We start from the raw sequence: 25,623 nt of genomic DNA on the forward strand, positions 1-25,623 counted from the left end.
CGTTGTTGTATAAGAAAAGACATTCCTGTATCTAAAAAGTAGATCATATACTGCTTTTTTCTTTTCATACGTCATATGGGTTTATGTCGAATAACTTAATATAAAAAAGTGATTTGGTTATGTCCAGCCTATCCTGTAGAATATTTCATCATTTTGTTCGTTTGCTTGGTAATCACCCTGTGGATCTCCTTCTTGAACGTTCTCTTCAACATATGGAATCGGTGTGTTTTTTGTGTTACTGGCCTATTAGTTAGATTTGATATTAATAGTGTGAAATTATTCTTAGGTACCTTAGTAATGAAAGTTTGTAACCCGTATTTGCCTAATAAATTCTCTAATGGAAAGATAATAAAATATTCAGTTTCAATTTTTAGCTTCTTGACATTAATGGGCAGAAAGAAGTGCGACCTGGCTGGTAAAGTAAGCTTTCGAGTAGTAAATACATCAGCCGATTTATGCTGTTTTATTGTATGAAGTGCGCTTGTAGATAATTTTTCTTAAGTGTCAACTTTAATTGGATACGGCGGTGGCCGTGGTTTCTTGTATACTGATAATGTATTATTTTCCAAATCGATTTTGGCATTCAAACGATTTAGAATTTCTTCACATAAAGGCAAAAATTTTCAATTATGTGTTTGAGGGAAGTCAATTTTGGGCCATAGGCTCGTCGAACTATCTGTGTCAATGATTACGGGATATTTTTTTTTGTTAATGTTACATTAGTTAACAATATATTTATGTTCTTGATTTAACAATTTAATGTTTTCTTTTCTATCGGATATTGGAGCCATAGGTTAGAGAGATGTCATTAACTGTTGATTAGTGCACGTATTTGCAACTTTCTGTTGCTGCTTTACTTCCTGGTTTTCGGCCCTCAGAACATGTTCGTGAGGGGATTTGTCCTCGAGCCGTTTCCCTGCTTATTATTCTTATACGATGTCCTGGAGGAATGACCTTTTTTTATAGCACGTGCCGCAAATTGTGACTGTTTCTGGCCCAGAAGTACTATTATTATTATTTTTATTATTATTTTTAGAATTGTTTTTGTTTCCATTTTTATGGTGGTTCTTACGGTCTCCCCGTCTAAATTGTGAATTCTTAATAGTATTTTGGGCCACTAGAAGAGATAGTTCGGCCATTTGATTTGCTAATTTACTAAAGGCCAATGATTTGTTTGCGCTAAAAATATTAAATATGCTAGGTGCGGGGGGTTTGGGAGAGGGATTTCGTTTACCAACTTGGGAGGGGGGTTAATTTTGGTCTACTCAAGTCAACTAATTTAGCTTTTCATTGATCAAAATTAAGTTAATCTAATTGGTTCTGAGCTTGTAGCTCTAACACTAAATCAGGGGCCATATCTTGTATATACATGGTTCTTTCTTATTCTCTGTATTCCAAGAATGCAATAACGCAAGATGATCAAAGAGCATAAAAATATCTATCGGGTTCCTCCGTGTCCCGATTATTTAGTGAGATTTGATATACGGAAAGAAGAGCGTGAATTCTGATCCATGTTTGCATCATCCTTCTGAAAATTGTTTTTGCTGATCTAGTGTGAGGCATACACTAAAATAAAATCAAGTCCGAATCACATACCTTTAAAAACAGTTTACTTCCAGTTAATAAAAATACTGTCCGGTAGGGGATTATTCAAATCAAAACTGAGCCGGTGAAAACCTCGACCATGTAAAAGTTTGTCCCGTATAGGTAGAGCGTTCAAAAAAAAAGTGTCCGGAATCGACCCCTACTACCGGCTTTTATTGTAAAAATTCACTGTAACAGTATTGTACACAAATACTATACAAATGATCTCTTCAAATTTACAAGTTTAGTTATAGGTAGTCTTGACCGTATGGTCGCAGACAGGACCTCTGCAAAGTCCTCAAGCATTTGGGAATCATTAAACCATGATGTAAGTTCTTTCCTCCACCCACATTTACCCAGACCAGATTTCAGTGATTTCAATGTTTACTTCAAATATTAAGAAAATGAATGTTTAGAAACAAATATTAGGATTATGCACTTAATACTGAAATAATTTCGTGATAATAAGTCTTTGTAAACTGTACAGTATGGAAGTTTGATTACACAATAGTCTTGTTCTTCGAAAATGACCTTTCATTGTTCAACGCTGAGTGTTAAAAAATTTCCTACATATCCTTCTACACTGTTCGCAAATGAATATGGTTGCCGAGGTTTAAATATAATGTTTCTAATTTAATTATTTTAGTAGTATATTGGAAATACGTTTCTTAACCTTTTTTGTCCTATTTAATTATATAAAGTATACAATATATGAATAAAAACTAAGTATTTAGATTTTCAAAATCTCGTTAAGAAGATAGGTAACATGTTTTGCATGTAGCTTTACATATATACATACCTGGCAAAGTAGAGAAGACAATCAAACTGTCTAAAATATCAGATGGTGTGTATAGGTCCTCTGAAGGAACAACATCCATTTCGTCTGCATGTATTAGTTCCAAAGCCTCAGTGGGTATTCCTCCTCTGTTAACATAATAATAAATATGCCCATAAGAAACATATACATAGGATCTAGATGTGTGGAAATTTTTGTGCTATGAAAACGACTTTTCATGCAAAATCATACACCAACGTTTGCTAGGGTAGAATGAAGTGCAGTGGAGTAGGTTAGGTTAGGCTAATTTAATAGAGTGGGACGTGTGACAATAGAGTAGAGTACCGTAGAGTAGTTTAGTTCAGATAATTGGGATAGACTATGTTGGTAGAGTACGTGCTGCAAGTTTACAATAGTTAATCATAGAAATGCCAATTCTGAGGAAAAAATGAGTGAGTGCATGGAAGAGGACTGTATTAGATATTAATTTCTACAGCCGGAGAAATTTTGCACAATGCACGGAAGTTGTACTTTTTATTTACAGTTGTAGCGTTACTACTGTAATCTATTACAAATGCTATATTAACCGGTATCGCCTGAAAAGAAACAATAAGGTGCCTGTAAATGCAACATACACACACTAATCTAACCCTACTTAGATAATCTAACCTGTCCTACTAATCTAACCTACTCTACTAACATAACATAATCGAATCTACTGTATAACCTAAACTATCCTGATAACGTAATCTATCCTACTAACCTACCAACCTTAGCTAGTTGTGCTGACTTATTCGACTATCTGAACCTAATCTACTCTACTGACCTAACCACCCACTTATCTATTGTTTCCTTCTTTAGTCTACAATACTAGACGTATGATCCTACTTTAAAGACCAACCAATCATATTCTACTTTGCTTTACTCTACCCTAGCAGACATAGTGCGTGTTTCTTTGCATGAAAAATAGTTTTCTTGGCACATAACTTTCCACGCACATTATCAATCTGTACGCAATTAATCGGATAAATTCTAATTACTGTTGACCAAAATTTTTTCCTAAGAATTCACACTATTTTGATAACTGTAGCCTAATTTTGGTTAGGTTATATTACATTCTATTTGCCTCCATATTGGCCTCCCGCAATTAGAATTGACCCCCTTATTGTCACCTGTGACCAAAAAATAAGCCTAGAATGTTTCAGAAAATCATTGAAAGCAACAAAATTAAAGATGTACTTATTTTGACGAACTTCGTAAATCTGCAAGTAGTAGGTTAGGTTAGTAGAGTAGATTAGGTTAGAGGAAGTTAGCAGAGTACGTTAGATTAGATTGCTGAACTAGTTAGGTCACTAGAGTAGGGTAAGCAAGGTTAAGTTAGTAGTTGTTCCATTTACAAGTACTCTTATGTTTGTGTTGAAGTGATAAGAGTTTCTATACCACTTCTAATTGTTTTGCGTTAGTAACTTTACACTTGTAAAGGTACAATGCAGGTTTTCTACATCGTGCAGAAATACTCCAGAATACACCGGAAAGTCATATCTAATACTGTTCTCTTTCATACGCACTCACTCATTTTAATCTTAAAATTATTGTTTCTGTGACGAACTATTGTAAATATGCACAATCTACTCTATTGATATAACCCACAACATCAACCTAAACCACCCTATTCTACTTCACTTTACTCTACCCTACCAGCCGTTAATTCTTAATTTGCTTGTTTATCCTAATCTATTATGACTCTACTTCACTTTACTGTACCATACCACTCTACCAAGTCCGTGTGTGTGATTGGCATATTAAAACATTTTGTGATAATTTGTTCTGACACATGTTATCAATCTGGTCTCAATTGTTTGAGCATACACCAGAGAAAAGAAAACGGAAAAATACTACGTGCTTGGTGTGGTACTTCCCACATAGGTAGAAGTGCACTTTCTGCTTTATTTTTATCTACTGTAGATATGTTGTTGATTTTATGTCGCTGGTAACGAAGATTGCAAATTATCTATAAGTAATTTTAAATTTAATTTAAAAATTACAAAAAATCTTGCATAATAAAATTTTACAGATGTAAACCATATTGATTGTTTACATTGTAGTGAGTATGTGCGCGTGCATGTAGAGGAAGTTGTGTTTCTCGAGTATGGCGGAACACTTAAACTGGTAAGTAGTACGTTGCTACATGCAGAAAATTATAAGGCATTTATTACTTTTCGTTCAATTTTTAAATATCAAATGGTAGTGCTTGTTATGAAGAATGAGATACTTATTTCATTAACATGATTTTTAAAGTGTAATTGCATTCAGTGTTTGAAGTGGCCTTCTGGTATGTATATGTGGCCGCTGATCGAGCTTCCCAGTGTATTAATTCAGAGTGTGTTAAGTAGAAAAGTACATCCCAGAACTAGTTAATGAGAAGAGAAGGCGTGGTAAATTGACATCGAATATAGCATTATCCTTACATGTATTCCAGTTTGTGGCGTGAATCTAGGCTTGTGGAAATAACATCACACAGAGAAGGAAATGTTACTTTGACATTACTACAAAATTATGGAGTGCTTCCACTAGGGAAATTGTGTAAATCTAATGGTAAGGAAGCTGTTTGCTTGAAAGAAATAAATGAACATCGTTGCCAGAAAATACGTACCATTGGAAATTCGAGGAGGAAAAAGCGTTGTAAATTTTCCTTTTCCATTTTCAATGGTAATATGTTCGGTGGAGCAACGCTCAATTATTTTGTGGTGATACGACTTGTAGCTTATTTGTGCTTGAACAGTCGGCCAAGTATAGTAATAGTAGTAATAGTAGAAGTAGTAGTAGTTGGAACGGGTTAGAAAACCCGCTGGGGTTGGTGGTTCTATTCTCGACATAAGTATAAGAAGTAGTAGTAGTAGTAGTAGTAGTAGTGGAAACAGGTTAGAAGCCTCTCCGGGGTGTATTGGGTTCTATTCTCCACATAAGTGTAAGTAGTAGTATTAGTAGTAGTAGTACTAGTAGGAACGAGTTAAAAGCCTCGCAGGTTTCGGTTGGGTTCTGTTCTCGACATAAGTAGTAGCAGTAGGAGTAGGAACGGGTTAGAAGCCCCACAGGGTTGGTTGGGTTTTGTTCTCGACGTAAAATGGGCAATTTGAAAACTTACCAAATTTTTTCTCTACATTTTACAACATTTGGATCTGTATAGTAAAACTGCACCAAAAGCACAAATGCTATCTAATGGGGCGTTTACACTTGGTCAATTTAATCGCATGACTAAATCGACTCGCTGCATTTGCCACTAAATCGAAGCAACTAGGCCGAATCAGATCGATGGATGTGTCCAATTATTTCAACCACAGAAAATAGAACGTCTTTCAATTCAGTTGCCAGTCGATTAGTCGCCTTCGATCAACAAGCGATTAAGTTGAAATCCCGTTTACACGGTCGATTAAGTTGAAAGTGACGTCAATTCAACTGAATCGAACGCAAATCGACTAAGTGTAAACGCCCCATAACCTAGTCAGGGTTGAAGCGCAATAGGGGGGCGAGCGGTAGAGATAGGCTACGTTCGTAGGGAGCAGGCGTATCCGCGACGGTGGTTTTGCACTATCCGAAGATCTATTTCAAAAGTTAATTTTTGCATGTATGGAAATTCGGTATTGAAAAAAGTGAGTCAAGATGGCGGAAGTGAGAAGGCGAGTATGAAATTAGTGTCCGTGCTTCATTCAAATATCCAGCTTCATAGCCTGTGCAATATCTTCTATATTATATTAAATGGTATCTAAATAGCTCACGAATCACAAAAACCTCTTCCAACAGTAAATATATTAATTTGTATCTAATATAACGAATTACATTCCTTAACTCCCTTTGTAGTAAAACAACTGCCTTGTAGATATACTTTCTATTTCTTTCCACAAATTGTATCCCGAAAATGATGCACTCTTGATTAGTGGTTATTTTAACTTCTTTCTATTAGATTTGATGTGGAAAACTAAAACCTCAAATATAAAGCATAATCATAAGCACACAAATAAAAATAGAAAATGTACCTGCATGGGCCGAAAAAGAATATCTTTGGTTTGTTCCTAAGATTCTTACAGTTTTCATTACTAAAATACTCCAAAATATCCTCCACAGGAATCCATTTTTCATCTTTGCCAATAATTCCTTTGTCTGATCCATGACTGAATATGGCAATTATGGCAGAGTCAACTTTCTTATGATCTCTCTTCTTAGAAAATGCAATGAGTCTCCTTCTGATTTGCTATAAAACGAAAAATAGAATATTTAGAATTTAAACTGGAGGTAATATTGTTAATAATTATTTTGCTGAAAATATAGAGAACTAATTACAAGTTATTTCTTTGCATAGAAAAAATTCGTTTCTAGAAAATACACTGCTCATTATTACAAATGCAACACTAGGAAGAAGATAAGATAGCATTGCCAAAGTAGCATGCAGAAACCTGATGGTACAAAGAGCAAGTGATTAAACTATCAGCTCTGTAGAACGGGCAACAACCTGGCAACAGACGGGAAGAACTGGTGAATGTCACTAGCCATAATTCATCAACTCTAACTGGAAGAATTCGCAGGAGTGAGAGGCGGTTAACAATGGAAGAGACGTATTCAATCTATGAGAGATCGGAGGAACGCGCCGGCTGTGGAAACAGAAAAATATTCTGTCCAGCCATGAAGTGTATATCACTGCGTGTAACATGAAAGCGTGTGTTATTCTGCTGGCAAAATGTTCCCCAAAATATGTAGGAGACACTCATGATTATGGAATACAATGGCACATGACACCATAAAACCCGGTACCGGACCGATGTGACAATACAAAATTCAGGAATCGCCCAGGTTAGTACCACAGTTGCGACAGCTGTGGACGCGGCCATCATGGTTCTGCAGACAGAACTGGATTCCCCTGAAAATAAGGTGTTCCTATATTCATACCTCCACACGCGACGTTCACGACACCACATTAGTCCATATATACTTTGCAGTTATCGGAAGAAACAGCAAGGGACACATACATATTCCATTCTGCTAGAACTGTTTGTGCCAAACTGAAAATAGAACTGTTCGTGGATACATTGTGTACCGTAGAACAGCAACCACTGATTGCGCCAATGTATAGTATATGGTTGTTCGATTCTCCAGAGCCATACGCGCAAACCGCAACCACCTATTCTCGCGGCTCGGGATATGGTGCGATCTTTGGGAAATGAAATACAGAAATTCCGCGTTCCGCGCTCTAAAAATGAAATTTTCGAAGGCACTGGGACACATTATTTGTAGCAAATTTATTTATTGAGTTTCATCTTTCTACTACTAGGGCTCATGAGATACTATATTCTTAGAAAACATTTTGAAACTCCGGTTCTTAGGATATGCATTTTAATGACTACCATGATTAAAATGCAGCCTGAGAAAGGTGTTAACTACGTTCCGAAATTTATTTCACGTCATTTTCCCATGAAATAATTCTTTGTGTGTATGTAGGGATTAGGGTAAACTAAGTTCCATAATTGTATTGTAATATTATTAACAATATTGTTTATTGTTAACGTGTTTAAAATTGTAGAAAGAAACTGCGTTGGCTGAAAATGTGTATCATGTATGTAGGCTATAGCTGGCAGTACCGGCGGGAGGGCAGGGCGAGCCGGGCGACCGCCCGGGGCGCCAAATTTTAGGGGAGTTTGGGGGCGCCAAAATCCTTGCTAATTTATATTATTGTAAACGGTGAACTAAAAATTAACTTTTTCATAAATTGTGTAGCAACATTTGTTACTACCTCATGCCATAGGCCTCACTCTTTATAACAACCCCGGTTTCTTCTTGAATCTCCTATAAAGGAAATCCCTTCATCCCTTCACCTTATTTGTCTATAAAAAAATCTCCGCTGGCAAAGCTAAAGGCTATTGTTGAGAGTTGGGAGTTTTGAGCAACAATAACACGCTCTGACACTTACAACCGCCGCGGTGCCGACAATTGCACTCCTTGCAACAAAGCTATGTCGGCCGCTCTAACAATACACGCAAACAATATTGAGTTATCAGCAACCAAAAAGAAATTAGTCCTGTTTGTACTGTCAAATGTCTTGTGAAAGAAAATTATAAATCAGAAGTCATGTACATGTAGTGCAGGCTTCATGGTGTGTGTGTTCTTCTTTTGTCTCCTGAATTTCGACTCTTAGTAGAAGAATCGTTGCGGTAATGTGTTCTTTATCAACATGTCGAAAAAAAGAAGCCTTCTGGAAATGTATACAGAAAAAGAAGAGCACAATTAGCGGCTGAAAATGAAAAACAGGTAGCAGCATTAAAGAAATTCTTTCGCACTCCTGAAACAGACAATAATGGAAATGAAAACGTAGCACACACAATCAATCGATCTTGATGATCCAGGAAATTGGCCAGAACATATTACGGACAGAATGCGTCAGATACTTGTTAGACGAGGTTCAGTTCAAGTCTCCAAACGAGAGTTCCCAGTAAACAGCGAGGGTCGGCGATTTACTACAAGTAACTACAAAAGACGTCTGCACAATGGAAAAGAAGTTGCTCGTAGTTGGCTTATTTATTCAGTGACTAAGGATGGAATATTTTGTTTCTGTTGCCGTCTTTTCGGTGGTACTTCAATGTCACTCTCTTCTCGTGAAGGCTTTTCGGATTGGAAGCATATGTGCGGACTGTTATCAGACCATGATAGATCTTTGACTCACATGAAGGCTTTCCAATCGTGGTTTGAACTTGCAAACCGATTACAGTCAGATAAAACAGTTGACGCTGAAAACCAAGCAATTATTCGCAATGAAACTGAGCGTTGGAAAGAGGTTCTCAAACGACTGCTGTGTATAATTCAGTTTCTTGCTTCCCAGAACTTGGCATTTCGTGGTCAAAATGACACTATTTACTCAAGAAACAACGGCAATTTTCTCAAACTAGTTGAGTGTATTGCACAGTTTGATGTTACTATGGCTGAGCATTTGCGACGAATAACATGTAAAGAGACACATGTACATTATTTGAGCAAGGACATTCTAAATGAAATAATTGAACTCCTTGGGTCAAAAATAAAGGATAAAATTTTGACTGATCTAATGAAAGCGACATGTTATTCCGTAATATTAGATTGTACACCAGACGTAAGTCATACAGAGCAAATGACACTAATTGTTCGTTTCGTGAAGGTAGAACTGGATAAGGAACCATCCATTGAAGAACATTTTTTGGAATTTTTGTGGATAAATGATTCTTCAGGAGAAGGACTAACTACCACTATTTTGGAAGAATTAGAAAAACTGAAAATTCCTCTCTCAAACATGCGGGGCCAAGGGTATGATAATGGTGCCAATATGAAAGGAAAGCACTCAGGCGTTCAAAAAAGAATATTAGATCTAAATAGTCGAGCATTTTTTGTCCCTTGTAGCTCCCATTCATTGAATTTGGTTGTGAATTATTCTGCAATGTGCTGTAGTGAGACTGTAATTTTTTTTTTTTTGCTTTATTGCAAGAAGTATACAATTATTTTTCTAGTTCCACATATCGTTGGTCTGTTCTGCAAAAACATATATCCAATTTCAGTTTGAAACCTCTTAGTGATACTAGATGGGAGAGTAGTATTGATGCTGTCAAATCGTTTCTCTACCAGTTAGGAGAAATTTACGATGCTCTTTTCGAAGCATCAAAGGACTCAAAGATAGACGTTATGGGCATAAATAAGACTTGTTCCATGGCTAGGAAGCTCCTGAATTTTAAGTTCGTTTGTGTTGTGGTCTTTTGATATGAAGTTCTTTCTTGTGTTAATGTGGTTAACCATGTTTTCCAACAAGAATCAGTAGACATTCAGCAAGCAGTTTATCTGCTTAAGAAAACCAAGTGTCGCCTTGAGAACATGCGAAGTGATGAAGGTTTCCAGAATAGTTTGGTTGATGCCAAAGTAATTGCTGAAGAGCTCGACATTCAACCACAATTTGAGAATGAACCAAAACTCCGACCTAGAAAAGTCAAACGACAATTTTTGTATGAATCTGAAGACGAACCGATTAATGATCCATACAGTGCGTTTAAATGTAACTTCTATTTTTGCACATTAGACACAATTATCTGTTCCCTGAATGAAAGATTTCAACAACTGAAGCAGCACAGCGAAATATTTGGGTTTTTGTATGGCATCCATCCAATAACGGACAAAGAGTATTTACTAAAGTGTTGCAAAGACTTACAACTATCTTTAACAGACAAAGATCACTGTGATATTGACGGATTTCAATTATGTCAAGAGCTCTTACTTTTACCTTCATTTCACGGTTCTGAAAGTGGGAGCAAACCGTTGCAAGTACTTACATATATTTGCAAGAACTCCCTTATTGTGTTATTTCCAAATGCAACTATTGCTCTAAGAATCGTACTAACTATTCCTGTAAGTGTAGCTTCAGGAGAAAGAAGTTTCTCCAAGTTGAAATTTATAAAGAACTATCTACGATCAACGATGACGCAAGAGCGTCTTGTAGGCCTTTCTATGATGTCTATTGAATGTGATGTTCTGTGTGAGCTTGAAACTGATACTTTAATTAAAGACTTTGCAGAGAAAAAGGCACGAAAAGTTAACTTTACTTAGCATTGTAAATAAGTCAAAGGACAATTTGCATTAAAACTGTATAAAGATATAAAATTATATTACTGGTTGTATTATTTGTATTACGAAATCTTTGTACAATGCTGTTACAAAATATATTTGTATGTTCTTTTGTTCATATATGTGTTCTCTTTTGCAGTTAACAAGGTTGTTTATGTACACGGTGTATATATATGTAAATAAATGCTGTATCGCATCATCAATCTTAATTTTATATAAATCGTTGTTTCTTGAATCGTTCTGTAAATTTCTAATCAGTGACGTAGAATATTTTGCATGCTCATGTGTAAATAATTGTTTCGTATATCGTTAGCCAAAACTTACTCTGTGTATTTAACTGACAAAAGTTAAGATCTTACTCAGTTTGATAATTGATTCTTATAGTTATAGTTATAGAGTTCAAGGAGTTTTCCTTTAAAAGCAGCTATCTGTAAGGAAGCATAACAAATTTAAACTCAGTAATACCAATGGGTTGTAGAGGGCGCCATATGGATTCTTTGCCCGGGTGATATTTTCCCCTTCCGCCGGCCCTGATAGCTGGTGAATAGTCAGCGAGCAATAATTCATCCAATTACTCGGGGGGGACTCTGGACCGTTTAAGCCAATTTTGGTCTACTCAGTGTCCATTAGTTCATAGTATATGACAGCAGATCATATGCTTAAGAGCCAAGTGGTATGTGTGCAGAACTAAAGGTTGTCACTCCTTAGTACCGGGTGCTAGGGAGAATGTAATAGCAAACAAGCATAAGGGAGAGTAGAAGAACTCCGTAGGGATTTCTTTTAAAAATCAACATTTGAAAATAGCATTTCAGAGCTTTTCGGACCTAAAAACGAAAGTAATAACGCGTTAAAATAACATTTTTATAGGTGTTTTATTTCCAATTTACAATTAGGTAACGCCTTACATTTACTCCTTTCAACTACTTCTTACAATGTGATCTGAAGTAAGGGAAGTTATATACCGTATATTTTTCTATAGTCAAATTTTAAAATTCACTCATGCCTCATTGTAATATAGATTGTATTGAAAACGAAGTAAATAAATAATTTACCATTGCATGTTTTATAATTTTGCCCTAGTAGAAAATATAATTAATAGTACAATATCTCCTAGTACAATGTTTGTTATTTGTTTCAAAATAATATTGTTATGTAAACTAATCTAAATATGTAGAAAATAAATAAACTATACTTGAAAATAAGCTCGTATCTATTATTAGTTTTAGCTTAGGGGCTAGTAAAGGTTGAGTATACAATTACACAGTGCAACAAATTGCAAGGTCACAAAAACGTCTTCCGAAAATGTGGGCGTTCTTTATGTATTTCGACCACCTGAATTCGAAAATGATACGCAAAGTATCGTATCAAAAACAGTTTTGGCACAATTCGCTTACATTTGCAATTGATAACAATGCAATATAATATTATAATATATAACAAAACATCATATGAAGCTCACAAGCGGCGCATCGCATCAACTGTTCAACAGTAGCTCCCCTATCGGCACACAATGAACTGTCACATTGGAAATGGTGCTTCCTCTTCTTCACTGTGTTATTTGAGGATAATCCAGGCTCTGTCCATAAGAGCTGTAAAAAAATTGGGGATGACAGCAGATCTCTTCAGAATCTGTTAGATGGTGATTAAACAATAAAAAAAATCCAAGGTAACATTTCCGCAACCGGGGCCTTCATTGCGAAATTCGATATTCAAGATGGCGCCTGCGCGCCAAGTACCAAATAATATTTAGACTGGGATATCTTCTCACAGAAACAAGCTAGATACTTCGTTCTTGTATCAAATTAAATAAAATGAATAGTAGAAATAAGAAATCTGGGTATATTGTTTACATGTTGCCGCAATATTTAAAAATAGCGGTCATTTGGGCCAAAATTATTTTTTTTCCCGCTTCTTTCTCTTCGTTTCATTATAAATAGCTATGAAGCTATTACAAACATGATAACGCAAAGCAAAATAATTAAAATAGCATAATTTTAGCTTTCTATGGTTACTAATATCTTTAGTACATCTTAAAAAATGACGGAGCTAATTCAGTTTAAGTGGTGCAGGGTGTAGCGTTTTTGGACTGCTTAACAAATTACAGGAAAAGCACTCACTCCGCGCAAAACTTTCGAAGTTATTACTTTTCAACAAATTAAAATAGTCCATTCATTTTATCGGTAAATTAAAGGTAATAGGTTACTGTGTCGCAGGAAATGAAATAATAAATGTTATTGCATTTATCAAGAATTATTATTTACATGTTTGTTCATATAGTATGTAGCTCATGTAATTATTATTCTGTTTTATTTTATAGACTCTGATGTGGCCAGTGGAATAATAAAAATTTATAGTTGGCACTAATCTACTAAAAACTGACTACGGAAAACCTGTTTGGCATCTCCCTATCGCGAGAGTCCCCTTCCTCTGTATCCATGTTAGACGTAAATGCCTGCATCATTTGCCAGAATTGTGACAAATCTTCCGGTAAGACAACATCGTCCTTCCGAGGGAGAGAAGCTATTATAGCTGCGGCTCAAATTCGCAAGAATGATGTTCTGAAAAGACTTAAGAATCTTCAGCCAGGTGCAGAATTTGTGTATCATTGTAATAACGCATGTTCTAAGTTATATACAAACAAGAATGTGTTGTTACGAAAGAAAAGGAAAAGAGAAAGTAGTGAAACTGCAGAACAGGATCAAAGTTCAATACAATCTTAATCTGAGCCAATACCAAAGAAAATGAGAATAGATATTCCAGCCCGACAATCACCATCTTGAAACAAGAAAGCAAGAAATATTTTATGTGTAGTATGTGGGAAAAAGAAGCACAACGGAAATAAACAATAGTATAGGATGTGTGAATCAAATCGTGCAATTACATTTTTATCAGCAACCATGTTCTTTAAAGATGACGTGCTTACTAGAACTTGTGACTTGGAGGATGAATTTTCTGTTTTTGGTGCAGATCTATATTATCATAAGATAGAGTACTATCTTCTAAAGTTCAATATTTGTTCTCAGAAATCAGATGGCGTAACTACCGAGTCTAAGAAAACTAATAAAAGTGCAGTGTTTAATAAAGTGGCAACAATAATCAAGAAACTATAGGATGAAGGTTGAGGATTGGCATTGTCGGAAATTCGAGACTTTATTAATGAAACAGTGAACTGACTTTTAATAACAACGAAGTTAAACTTTATATCTTAAGAGTTTTCGGAGAAAAAGTCAGGTTTTCGAAGCCTTCGCAAAGAAATAAACCGATTCAAGTTTTCAGCTCATTACTTAGTGCCGAAGAAGTAGCCGACAAACTGAGATCGATCAATATACTTAAGAGTGCAGCGAAAGAAGTACGAACGGCTCTCCTTCACACAGATTTCGGTATTGAAGGAGAATTTGGGGACAGTCAGCAACTTCATAAGTCCTGGTCAACAACTAGAATTCCTCAACCTGTTTTGGGTTTCCTAGCAGAAGTGCTACAAGTGGACAAGCTGAACATTATATCTGGGACTCAAGCCAAGATCTACATATCACTGATAATAACAGTGAAAATGATCTTATAGAATTTCCAGACCAACATAATCTAAATTTGTAGAATGTATTGAAGTCAATCTTCGAGATTTTATTCTATAATGTACATCGGGGTAGGAAAGCAACCCCCATGCATTTGATGGTGGCACATTTTATTCATGAGAAATGCAAAAGCAGGCAACTCATCTCAACTATGAACAAATTAGGTGTGTCAGTTGTCTATAAAGAAATCATGCAAGCACGAAGCAACCTTGCACAATATACACTTAAGACCTGTTCCTCCACCTTGTCTCTTCCAAGCCACTTTCAGGGTGATAGTTTCACGATAAGAGCTATGAACAATTTTGACCATGAAGAAGCTACTCTGTCAGGAATCCATGGGAGCCACGATACAGTCATGGTGCTTTACCAGGAGGTGCCAACAAAAGTACCATCGAAACCGAAATTATCGGAAGTCGGTATTAGCAAGACCTCCAGTCATCTTCGATCCTTGCTTCCATCTCAGGAATTGAAGAAATACCAAAGAAAGGTACAACCTATATCCATTCAAAACACACTGACAATTTCTCCTGAATTGTATGATTTAGACATCAATAATCTGCGTCAGAAAGAGTTAACTCTAGACATAATGCACGCTGCGTACGAGCTAGAAACTAAAGAATCCGCTCTAACGTGGGGTGCTGTGAATGCCATGATAACGGATTCAAATGTTCCCAAGAAACAAGTTGGCTTTCTTCCAGTACTGCCGTATCCAGTAACGGAATATGATAATGTATACACAGCAATGAAAAACTTCCAGAGCCTACTTGTACACTTAAACCAGTCTTCAATGCCCGTAGTATGTGACGAAGGGGTGTACCACATTGCTGCTCAACTTACGAGCAATGAATTTCCTAACATTGTCCTCATGCTAGGATCATTCCACATGACAAAAGTCCTTCTGGCCTGCATAGGAAAGTATATTTGTGGTAGTGGTTTGGAGTCCCTTTTCATAGAAAATTCTGTTTTTGGGCCCAAAGTGACGGAGAGTATTCTAAAGGGAACTAACTATGTTAGGGCAGTGAGAGGCATGTTTATGATTGCAGATGTTGTGTTTTGCTAAAGTGGAAAGCTTTCCTGGAAGAAGAAGGTAAATGTTATACGTTTGTCATCCAGCAGTTCGTTGACACTATGACTATTATGAAAGAAAGGCAAGCTGAACGTGCTTCCTATCAGTTCATGGAGTTGGCCAGTAATTCAGAAGAAATATCGAAGGCTTTGCAGAACTTTTCAGAAAAACTCTGCTCAATTTCAGAGCAGTGCCGTTATCTTGAACAGTTTCTACATCTAGTATTTCTGCTGAGAAGCCTTATAAGAGCTGACCGAGAAGGAGACTGGCCACGGCATCTATATACTGTACAACAGTTGCTTCCGGTATTCATGGCATTCAATTGAATTAATTACCTGCGGTGGGCGTCCCTCTACCTTGAGCAAATGAAGAATTTGGAGACTCAACAACCAGAAATAAATGCTCAGTTTATGAATGGTCACTTCGTAGTCAGTAGAACGAACAATGTATTTAGCGCAGTTGGAGCTGATATGGCACTTGAACAGACTATAAATAGATCTAAGAAATCATCGGGAGGAATTGTGGGGCAGACGCGCAGAAAGAACTATATTACGGAGTGGGAACTGTCAATACCACGAAGTTCTTTCAATACGTCAAACCTTCAGTCAGATTCTTGGTATATCACAAACAGACTATGACTTGCAAATTCATCATGAGTTCCTTGGCAATGTAGGTGATGAAGTTCGTAACTGTATTAACAGGATGGTAGAATTTATGGAGCGCAGAGAAAATCCGTTCAAGGTACACAGTCCTGTGAAGTTGCACCATTTCGTGTCGAATGAATTCGTACTAGATTCTGATGCAGAAGAAATCCTGAATTGCCGACACGTGGCCATGAAGCTTATGTGGCATTCCGAAATGAGCGTTTTTTGTACAAAACACTCCGTTGTCGAAGACCATTCACAGACGAAAACTTCCACAATTTCGTCAAGAAAATAAAGTTGTGTCATCTTCCACTTCTTCCAAGATGTCACCTGTCAATTCGCTGGCTTCTGCGAAGAGACTGGTTAACATCGCTAAGGAGAGAGGGCTACTGTTAGATGATATATTGCGATATGACCTGTGTCACTCCACCACATTGCTGGACAATTTGGGTGCAACCACCAAGCCAAACAAATCGGAACTAATGTCTACTTTGCAGAAGTTGTTGGAACCGTCTGAGTACATTTTTGAAGACCATTCACCAATGAATACAGCAATTATTGTTGATGTCATGAACCAACGTCATAAAACTCGAGTGAAAGGTTTACAAACATTTGCTGATCTGTTTGATGTATTCTTCAGGAGCTGTACAGTGTTTGCACATGTACCCGCGAGGATTTTGTGTTTGATAGCTATCTAACCACCTCAGTGAAAAATGTGGAAAGACAGAGAAGGGTAACTGTCTCACCTATGCTAGTAACAAATCTGTCACCTACCACATCCTTACCGGTACAAATGGACAGATTTTGGGCTTCCTCGGAAAACAAAATTGAAATTCAAGATGTGTTAAAAGACTACCTCTGCACAAAAGCAAAGTCTATTCCCTTTGAAATTATATGAGAGGTTTACTACTTGAAAATGTTGAAACTCCTGCTATATCAGTCACTTCCTCTTCAAATGTTCCAAAATTGCACGAAGAGTTAAAAAGGTTATTAGAAGAAGCAGATTTAAGAATAATTCTTCACATCGAGCATTGTGTCAGGAAAAATATTCAACGTATTGTAGTGATTTCCAATGACACAGATGTTCTTGTATATCTGATAAATTATTTCTCAACCTTTGAAATCCAAGGATTGGCAGAACTATGGATGAGAAAATTTTCATCAGAAATTATTCCTATCCATATACTTTCTAAAAAAAGCAGGTCCTCTTAGTGAAGTCATTATTGCCACTCATTATCTTACAGGCTCCGATGTCACAAGTAAAATAGGTACAAAAGTAGCAGCTATTAAAGCAGATCCTGTTAAATTGCTTAAAAACTTCGGAAAACAGAAGTCTGAAGAGCCGAAAGACTTTGATAATGCAGAAAAGTACCTTGTTCAAGTTATCAAATGCGGGAGTTCTTCGAAATCATTTGACGAACTTCGAAAAGAACAGATTACGCACTCTAAAACGGCAAATTTGTTAACTATTCCGCCCACAAGCTCTTCTCTTAGAAGTCACTTTCAAAGGTCATTCTTCATGGTAAATACTTGTTTAACTGTGCATGAAGGAAGTGCCCCTCTCAATCCTTTCGAGTATGGCAGCTTGACGAAGACAACTCACTAGTTCCTAGTGCAACACTCAACTGTTTGCCAGAACCTGTTATAAGTGTATGTGGATGTAAAAGTTGCGGAACAAGAAGGTGTAAGTGTTGAAAATGTGATGTAGATTGTGTTTGCTACTGCAAATGTACTGGTTCGTGTGTGGATATGTTCATAGCATAAGAATGTGATGTAAACAAATTGAGAACGTAGAACAATGACCGTAGTATTCCATATTAAAATACGTAGAAACAATACCAAGGAAGTGATTAATAATATTACACAAAAGTATAATTTTCCCCCTGTTTTCCATAGGTGATTAACTCCAAAACATATTTTAGCATTATTTGCAATATATTTCATTATTGTTACTTTTAGTTGTATAGAAATGTTCAAATCCTTTTACTAGTTTGAGAATTTAGTTTTTGTCTGTAATTTTATTTAGCATTCCAAAAAACAATTTAGGCCTATAAAAATAATTACATTAAGATTCATTTCTAGAAAATTATTTAAAATAATTACATTAAGATTCATTTCTAGAAAATTATCTCTTCTTATTTTAATAACTTGAGTAGTTTTAGTAGGTGTTGAGTGTGAGTAGTTTTATTTTATCCTGTAATTTCCCAATTTACAAGAAATATACAAATATTGCTCTCAAGCACTAGCTAAAATATTTGGAAAATTTAAATATGATTTTGAGTATTTGTGTTGTGTCAGTAATTTTACATTATATTCTGAGAAGAAATATGTAAATATTCTCTAAAGCACACCTAAATTCATATGTTTGTAAACATTTTGAAACTAAAAAATCTTTACGTTAAATATTAGTAGCTCTCACAACAACATTCAATCTATCATCAAATCAAAGTAAATTTTCATGAGATCAGAGTCAGAAAAATAGTATAATAATTACACAGCTACATACTATATAAACAAACATGTAAATAATAATACTTGATAAATGCAATAACATTATTATTTCATTTCCCACGATACAACAACCTATTACCTTTAATTTACTTATAAAATAAATGGACTATTTTAATTTGTTGAAAAGTAATAGCTTCGAAAGTTTTGCGCGGAGTGAGTGTTTTTCCCGTAATTTGTTAAGCAATCCAAAAACGCTACACCTGCGCCACTTAAACTTAATTAGCTCCGTCATTTTTTAAGATGTACTAAAAAAATTAGTAACAATAGAAAGCTAACATTATGCTCTTTTAAGTATTTTGCTTTGCGTTTTCATGTTTCTAATAGCTTCATAGCTATTTGTAATGAAACGAAGAGAAAGAAGAGGGAAAAAATTATTTTAAGCCCAAATGACCGCTATTTTTAAATATTGCGGCAACATATAAACAATATACCCAGGTTTCTTACTTCTACTATTCATTTTCTTAATTTGATACAAGAACGAAGTATCTAGCTTGTTTCTGTGAGAAAATATCTCAGTCTAAATATTATTTGGTACTTGGCGCGCAGGCGCCATCTTGAATATCGAATTTCGCAATGAAGGCCCCGGTTTCGGAAGTGTTACCTTGGATTTTTTTATTGTTTAATCACCATCTAACAAGTTCTGAAGAGATCTGCTGTCATCCCCAATTTTTCTACAGCTCTTATGGACAGAGCCTAGACTAGGTAGGAAGTACGTGTTAGTGTTAGTGTACAATGTCTACCAGAGACTATGTAAACTCTCCTAACAGTTTTTGTAATATTTCTTGTAAACTTGTGGTGAAAAAAGACCGAAGAAACATTACTGATTTCGTGAAAAACGTCTAGCATGTTTATTTCGGAATGAAACTAGGCGACATCAACAAACCATGGGCTCCACATGTTGTGTGTTGTATGAGTAGAAAATTTACGACGGTTGGCGCCAGGAAAGAAGTCATTATGTTTTGGCATCCCTGTGGTCTGGCGGGAGCAACAGAAACATACCGACTACTACTACTTCTGCTCTTTCAAGGTTACTGGTTTCAACAAGAAAAACAAAAATACTTTTCAATATCCGAACAATATTCGCTCAATTATTCGTCCTGTTCGACGTGGCTCGGATATACCTATACCACAGACATTAGTTATGGAGGATAGTAATGACATAGGTACCATGCAGGATACGGAAGACACTGAGTTTGAATTAGGCATAGATGAGGGCCCTATGCTGTTCACTCCGTCAGATCTAAATGATTTAATCCGTGATCTGGAACAAAGCAGAACCCCTAGGGACAAGACTGCCTGAAAGATATCTGTTAGCACCCGGTACGTACGTTACATTTTACAGACAAATTGACTTTATATACGCACAATATTTTGCTCAAAATAACTTGTTAGTACACTGTAGTGATGTACAAGGTTTGATGGGTCAGTTGAGCACTCCGTACGCGACAGGTAACTGGAGACTGTTTATTGACTCAACTCAAAGAAATGTTAAGGTAGTTCTGCTCCACAAGGGTAATATGTATGCCTCAATACCTGTCGCCCATTCTGTGCACTTGAAAGAAAAATATGAAAACATGAAAGTCATTCTTACTATCATAGATTATAAAGATCACATTTGGATGGTGTGTTGATTTGAACGTATTGGGTATGCTTCTAGGACAAAAATCAGGATATACCAAGCTCGCTTGTTTCATCTGTGAACGGGACAGTCGGGCTGGTGATAAGGATTGGAGACGAAAATAGTGCTCCCGATTGTTGGAATTGGTTCGTGTTAACAAAAATACCCAGTGTGACCTTCTAGTGGAAAGAAACAGAATACTCTTGCCACTTCTGGACATCAATTAGGCATAATGAAGCAGTTTGTCAATGCATTACCTAAGTGTGGCAACTGTTTGACATATCTATGTAATAAGTTCCCCAATCTATCAGATGCTAAGTTGAAACAGCGTGTGTTTACTGGTCAATATATTTGCTAACTAAAGATGAAAGTTTCCTTCATTAAATAAATGCCGTGCAGTGAGAAGCGTGGACTGCCTTTAAGTGTGTAGTTCAAAAATTTCTGGGAAACAATCGTAGTCCAGATTATTTCGACATAGTTGAGAACATGCTGACGAAATTCAAAATGCTGGGATGCTCAATGAATTTGAATTTACATTTTTTTTACATTCACATCTTGATTTTTTCATTCAAATCTGTGTGTTGTAAGTGAGGAACAGGGTGAAAGTTTCCATCAGGGTATGAAGGACATAGCACGTTGGGTACAGCAAAGAATCTAGTTTTTGACTAGAATATGCAACTTTCTTGATTAAAATATAGTCAAAGTTTATGTTAAAATGTAACATTCGAGCCGAAGATCCTGTTGTAAATTTGTGTAGAACAGCAAAATGGCGACTATTCAATTTGTTCGAAATGAACCACTTTATTGCCTTATTTAAGTAGTTATTGCTTTAGCACTACTCATCAGAATATAATGATTAGTACTACATTCTATAAAAAATGAAACTGTCTTATAACGTCATAATCGCGTATGACGTGTTAGAAAAGGGAAAGTAGGAACGATTTATCGAGAAAAAAACACATTTTTTGAAGTTTGGATACACCTATAACGATTCCAGGTTAGGGTATATATATATATATATATATATATATATATATATATATATATTAGGGTGGTTCTTATTTATATGGAGAAAAATAAATTTAGGAATTTCTTTGGACACGCCCCCTAAAATGGTTCCATATGGAACCAAATTAAACCAGGAGAAAAATGAGATCCATTGAATAATTTTAAATGGTGCCCAAAACGACCTAAAATTTTGAATGCGTTTACAATACATAGTGTATGGGGAAAAGCTGGAATAAATTCTCGTAACTTAGAAACGGCTCAAGGGAATGAAAAGATATCTTAGATGATGGAACTAGAGGAAGAGGCCAACCTAATCTTGTATACGTTATCAAGGCGGCCGTCTTAAAGTCCGCCATCTTGAATCCAGGTCAAAATTTTTAAAGAGGGCCATGCGACATATCTTTTTGAGGTAGCATTTCACCAGATGCACAAATCTGGTATTATTTTCAAGTTACCTATATTCTTGTAAGAGTTATTACGTATGAAAAACAAAATGCTTGATGTAATGTTATTTTATTGCAGTTATGCAACACAGATTTGTAAGAATTTTGGAAGTCTTTTGCATAAACTGAAACAAACTGCTTGTTTCGCTTTGAACTACAACTAAGTTTTTTCCATCAAGATGATTCATAGACCATTATGAGGAAAAAGAAAAATTATAACTTCGAAGAAACTGAAATATCCCTTATTTATGTAGTATCTTTTTGGTCAATTATGAATCTTATTTGCTACATAGTTCACTTTGTCGCATATAGGAAAAGATTGTCTGTAGGACTTCACTATCTGCAAAAGAAACTGTTTCTGCAACTTATTTTTCGTAAGAACGTTGTTGTAATGTTCTATTATTTATAGTCCCCTTTCTGCACACCGTTTGTTACGTGAATGAATTTAACTATTGTCTTTCCTTGAAGACAGTCATTGTTATTTGGCCATGAAGTCGGATCACACTCAAGAAACTCTTTTGGGTATTTTAAATATCTCGAGGAAAATTTGTGTGTTTGTTGAAAAAAGATCACTGATTTCTCTTTTCACAAGAATTTGTATGGTATCATCTCTTGCGTCAAGCCTCTTTGCTGCTTCACGGTTTCCCCTTATAGTTTTAATTCTTTCAATCATTTTTATGTTTTTCCATTATGGTAACTCCATCAATAAAAAAAACCAATGCTACGTGTTCCTCCGTCAAGTACCAGAGTTGGCGTGAAAATTTAGAAAGAGCCACTTCAGATAATTCAGCATCTATTTGTCTTTAACTGTATAAACCTTTCAAAAATTGTGGTCTTGTAATGGTAAATGGGATACTTGATCACATTTAAGCCAATTGTGAACATATAGTCGTATCAGAAAGTGCATATTCTCCAAAGACCCGTTTCTATTTGCTTCGTTAAACGAAATTGTTGGCAAAAGAGAAATACTTTTAAATAGTAGATTACTTTTCCCATCCACCATACATGGTGAATTGCTCCAGGCAAACGAAAGAAAACTCCTCAAGGAGGTATGCCACCCAAGAATATGATGATCAGTTCTAAAAATTCCTTGTAATCTTCTCTGCAGTGTCCTGCTTCTACAAGTTTGATAGCAAAATTCAACACTTCATTTCTTACATCGGCAATATTGTTCCTTACATCATCATCATCATCAATTCATGGAATAAAGTTAGTGCTGTCTATTCTTAACCACTCGTTCTGAAAATACTTCAATAGGAGAACGCCCGGTCCAGATGCAAACGAAACAATACTTATCAAATACACATTTTAAAACTAATTCATAAATGTGGTCTCTACAAAGAAGGGATAGAAGATTATTTTGGAGCTACTGCTCTAGCAGAATGCAAGCACCGCTGACATGATCCATATTGCAGGGAGTAGTGTCACAATAAACTGCCTGCACGAACTTAAACAAGTTCCATTCTTTAAGCGAATGTACTATAGTAGAAGCAATGTGTTCTTCTCTTGATGACGACAAAATGGGAACACCAATTAGCTTCTCATGACCATCTCCTGTAATAATTATTGGTAACCTGTCGGCAGTCTCTCTGCCAGTCAAATTCGGCAGTAGTTTTCCGTTCCAATGCACAGCTAACGCACTTGATGCACTCTGAAATTGTTTCTTGTAGTTCTGTGCAACTTCACTACGGGTTTTCTCTCAGCATCGTTGAATAGAAGTCCCATTTATTGCTAGTTCCTCTACATTATGGCCTAATGCTTCTGCCGTCGCTGTCAGAATATGTATTGCTGCTTTATCAGTGACTTTTTATCGATTAAGAGCAACACCAGTCTTTAAGTAATAACATTAGTTTTTCCATCTTTTACATCCCTTGGACGGTCCGGGCACACATGCATCCGTATTTACATTTTCTGTAACATTCTCAACTGGGTTTTTCTCTTCATTACTTGAACTTCTTCATGTTTTTGGTGTATAAAGTTCAAACAAATCATTTTCAGAAGTGCATTTTCTTTCACGTTCCTCATTCTTGTGAAGCCGTGCATATCTCTTTCGTTATTTTCACGCCAAACTCATGTCTTTACTTTTAGTCATGTAAGAAATATTACCTCTGAAAAGCAGAAATCTTTTCGCAGGTAATAATTCTTACACGATTAAAGCTATCTTAAAAATAGTGCCAGATTTGTGCTTCTGGTAAAACGACACTTCAAAACGATATATCACATGTCCCTCTTTCCGTTCAAAAATTTTGACCTGAATTCAAAATGGCGGATTTCAAGATGGCCTCAATGACAGTACTATACAAAATTAGGTATGTTTCTTCCTATGTTTCTATTATCCAGAGTATCTTTGCATTACCTTTAGCCGTTTCTAAGTTACACGAGTTTATTCCAGATTTTTCCCATATATTATGTACTGTAATCGGATTCAAAATTGTAGGTCGTCTGGGGCACCATTTAATATTATTCAATGAAGCTAATTTTTCTCCTGGCTTAATTTAGCCCCATATGGAACCATTTTAGGGTTTGAGACCAGCCCGATCTGAAAATTGATATTTATGGACCACCCTAATATATATATAATACTTCAATATGTGTTATCAATATTGGCAAGTATATGATTTATACTAAAGCAGTAGGTGGTAGAATACTTTGAGTGTCATTTTCGACTTCTGGAGGTCAGATACATAAACAACATCTACTTTGACGATAAAGGTTTTTCCACTATTCCACTGTATTATTTTAGGAAATAACATACTTGGAAGTAGATAATATTTAAAAAGTATTAGGTAGGCGCAGAAATTGTACTTTAAAAGTACTTGAATATTACAAAACTATTCCAAATACACCATAAAATATTGAAAAGTTGCATTTAAATTAGTATAGGAGCATGTGAAGTTTTGTAATGTGTGCAGAAGGAAGCAGTAACTAGAACTTTTGATTCTACTGTCTAACATTTTGCAAACATTGTTCGTTTAGAAACATCAGTTGCCCGGGCTAAAATGGATTTCCCGGAAGACACAACTACAGACATAAACGCAAAAAGGTGGTCTTGGAAAGCTCTCTTTGATTTAATATTGTTATCAATATCTGAAATATATCACCCCTATAACTGGGAATATTCACCCTTATAACTAACAATCTCGGGTTTGGTTGGTTTACATGGTCCTGCACAATGACTTCCCTGAACACAATTCGTAAAAGTTTCTCCAATAGCAGAAATAACGTGCTAGTGGTACTGAAATATTGGCACTAAAGTAATCAATAGAATTTTGTATGTACATGCACACTTTTAGACAATAGTATTAAGCTTACAAAAATTATGATAGTGTAATCATACTGAAAGTAACAACAAGGAAATAAGTTGGAAGCAGTTCCGTTGACTCCTTACATTCTGCCCTAGTTATTTTAACTACACTTTGGTCAGCTAATTTTGATTTAACTTCTACTCCACTACTGGTTACGAGATTCCAACACGGAAATACTCCGTGATTGCATCCCACGAGGCGGCGATATTCTACTAAAACATAAAATTGTCCAGATCCCTCCAGTTCAAGGAACCTTTGTGTTTCCCATCCATTGTTTCCAACAACAACAAACTGTTTCATACTTTGCGTATGTTCTTAATCTGTCTGGTTGAATACGTAATTACCTTGAAAGTGAATCAAAAAAGAAAAATGTTCTAATAGGACTCTGACACTGAGATTCTACATTACCACTAGCAGAATAGTTTTCCTTAATTAGAAGATGCCATATTAGAGCAATCGCGAGAACGTGTTC

The 25,623-nt window shown here is 35.9% G+C and overlaps 1 protein-coding gene across 3 annotated transcripts in view; it reads right to left on the reverse strand.

The window, feature by feature from the left end:
- The window catches only part of LOC145663008 (caspase-2-like), a 160,205-nt gene that overhangs the window by 17,697 nt on the left and 116,885 nt on the right, over nucleotides 1-25,623 (reverse strand). For all 3 annotated transcript variants that reach the window (XM_081729134.1, XM_081729132.1, XM_081729133.1), the window contains 2 exons: nucleotides 6,394-6,608; nucleotides 2,384-2,508 (listed from right to left, as the gene is read on the reverse strand). In XM_081729134.1, coding sequence (XP_081585260.1) covers nucleotides 2,384-2,508; nucleotides 6,394-6,608 — 340 coding nt within the window. The remainder of the gene's footprint in view (nucleotides 1-2,383; nucleotides 2,509-6,393; nucleotides 6,609-25,623) is intronic.

The sequence above is a fragment of the Thermobia domestica genome, chromosome 10, assembly GCF_964235325.1.
Source record: "Thermobia domestica chromosome 10, izTheDome1.hap1.1, whole genome shotgun sequence".
Taxonomy (NCBI): Eukaryota; Metazoa; Arthropoda; class Insecta; order Zygentoma; family Lepismatidae; genus Thermobia; species Thermobia domestica.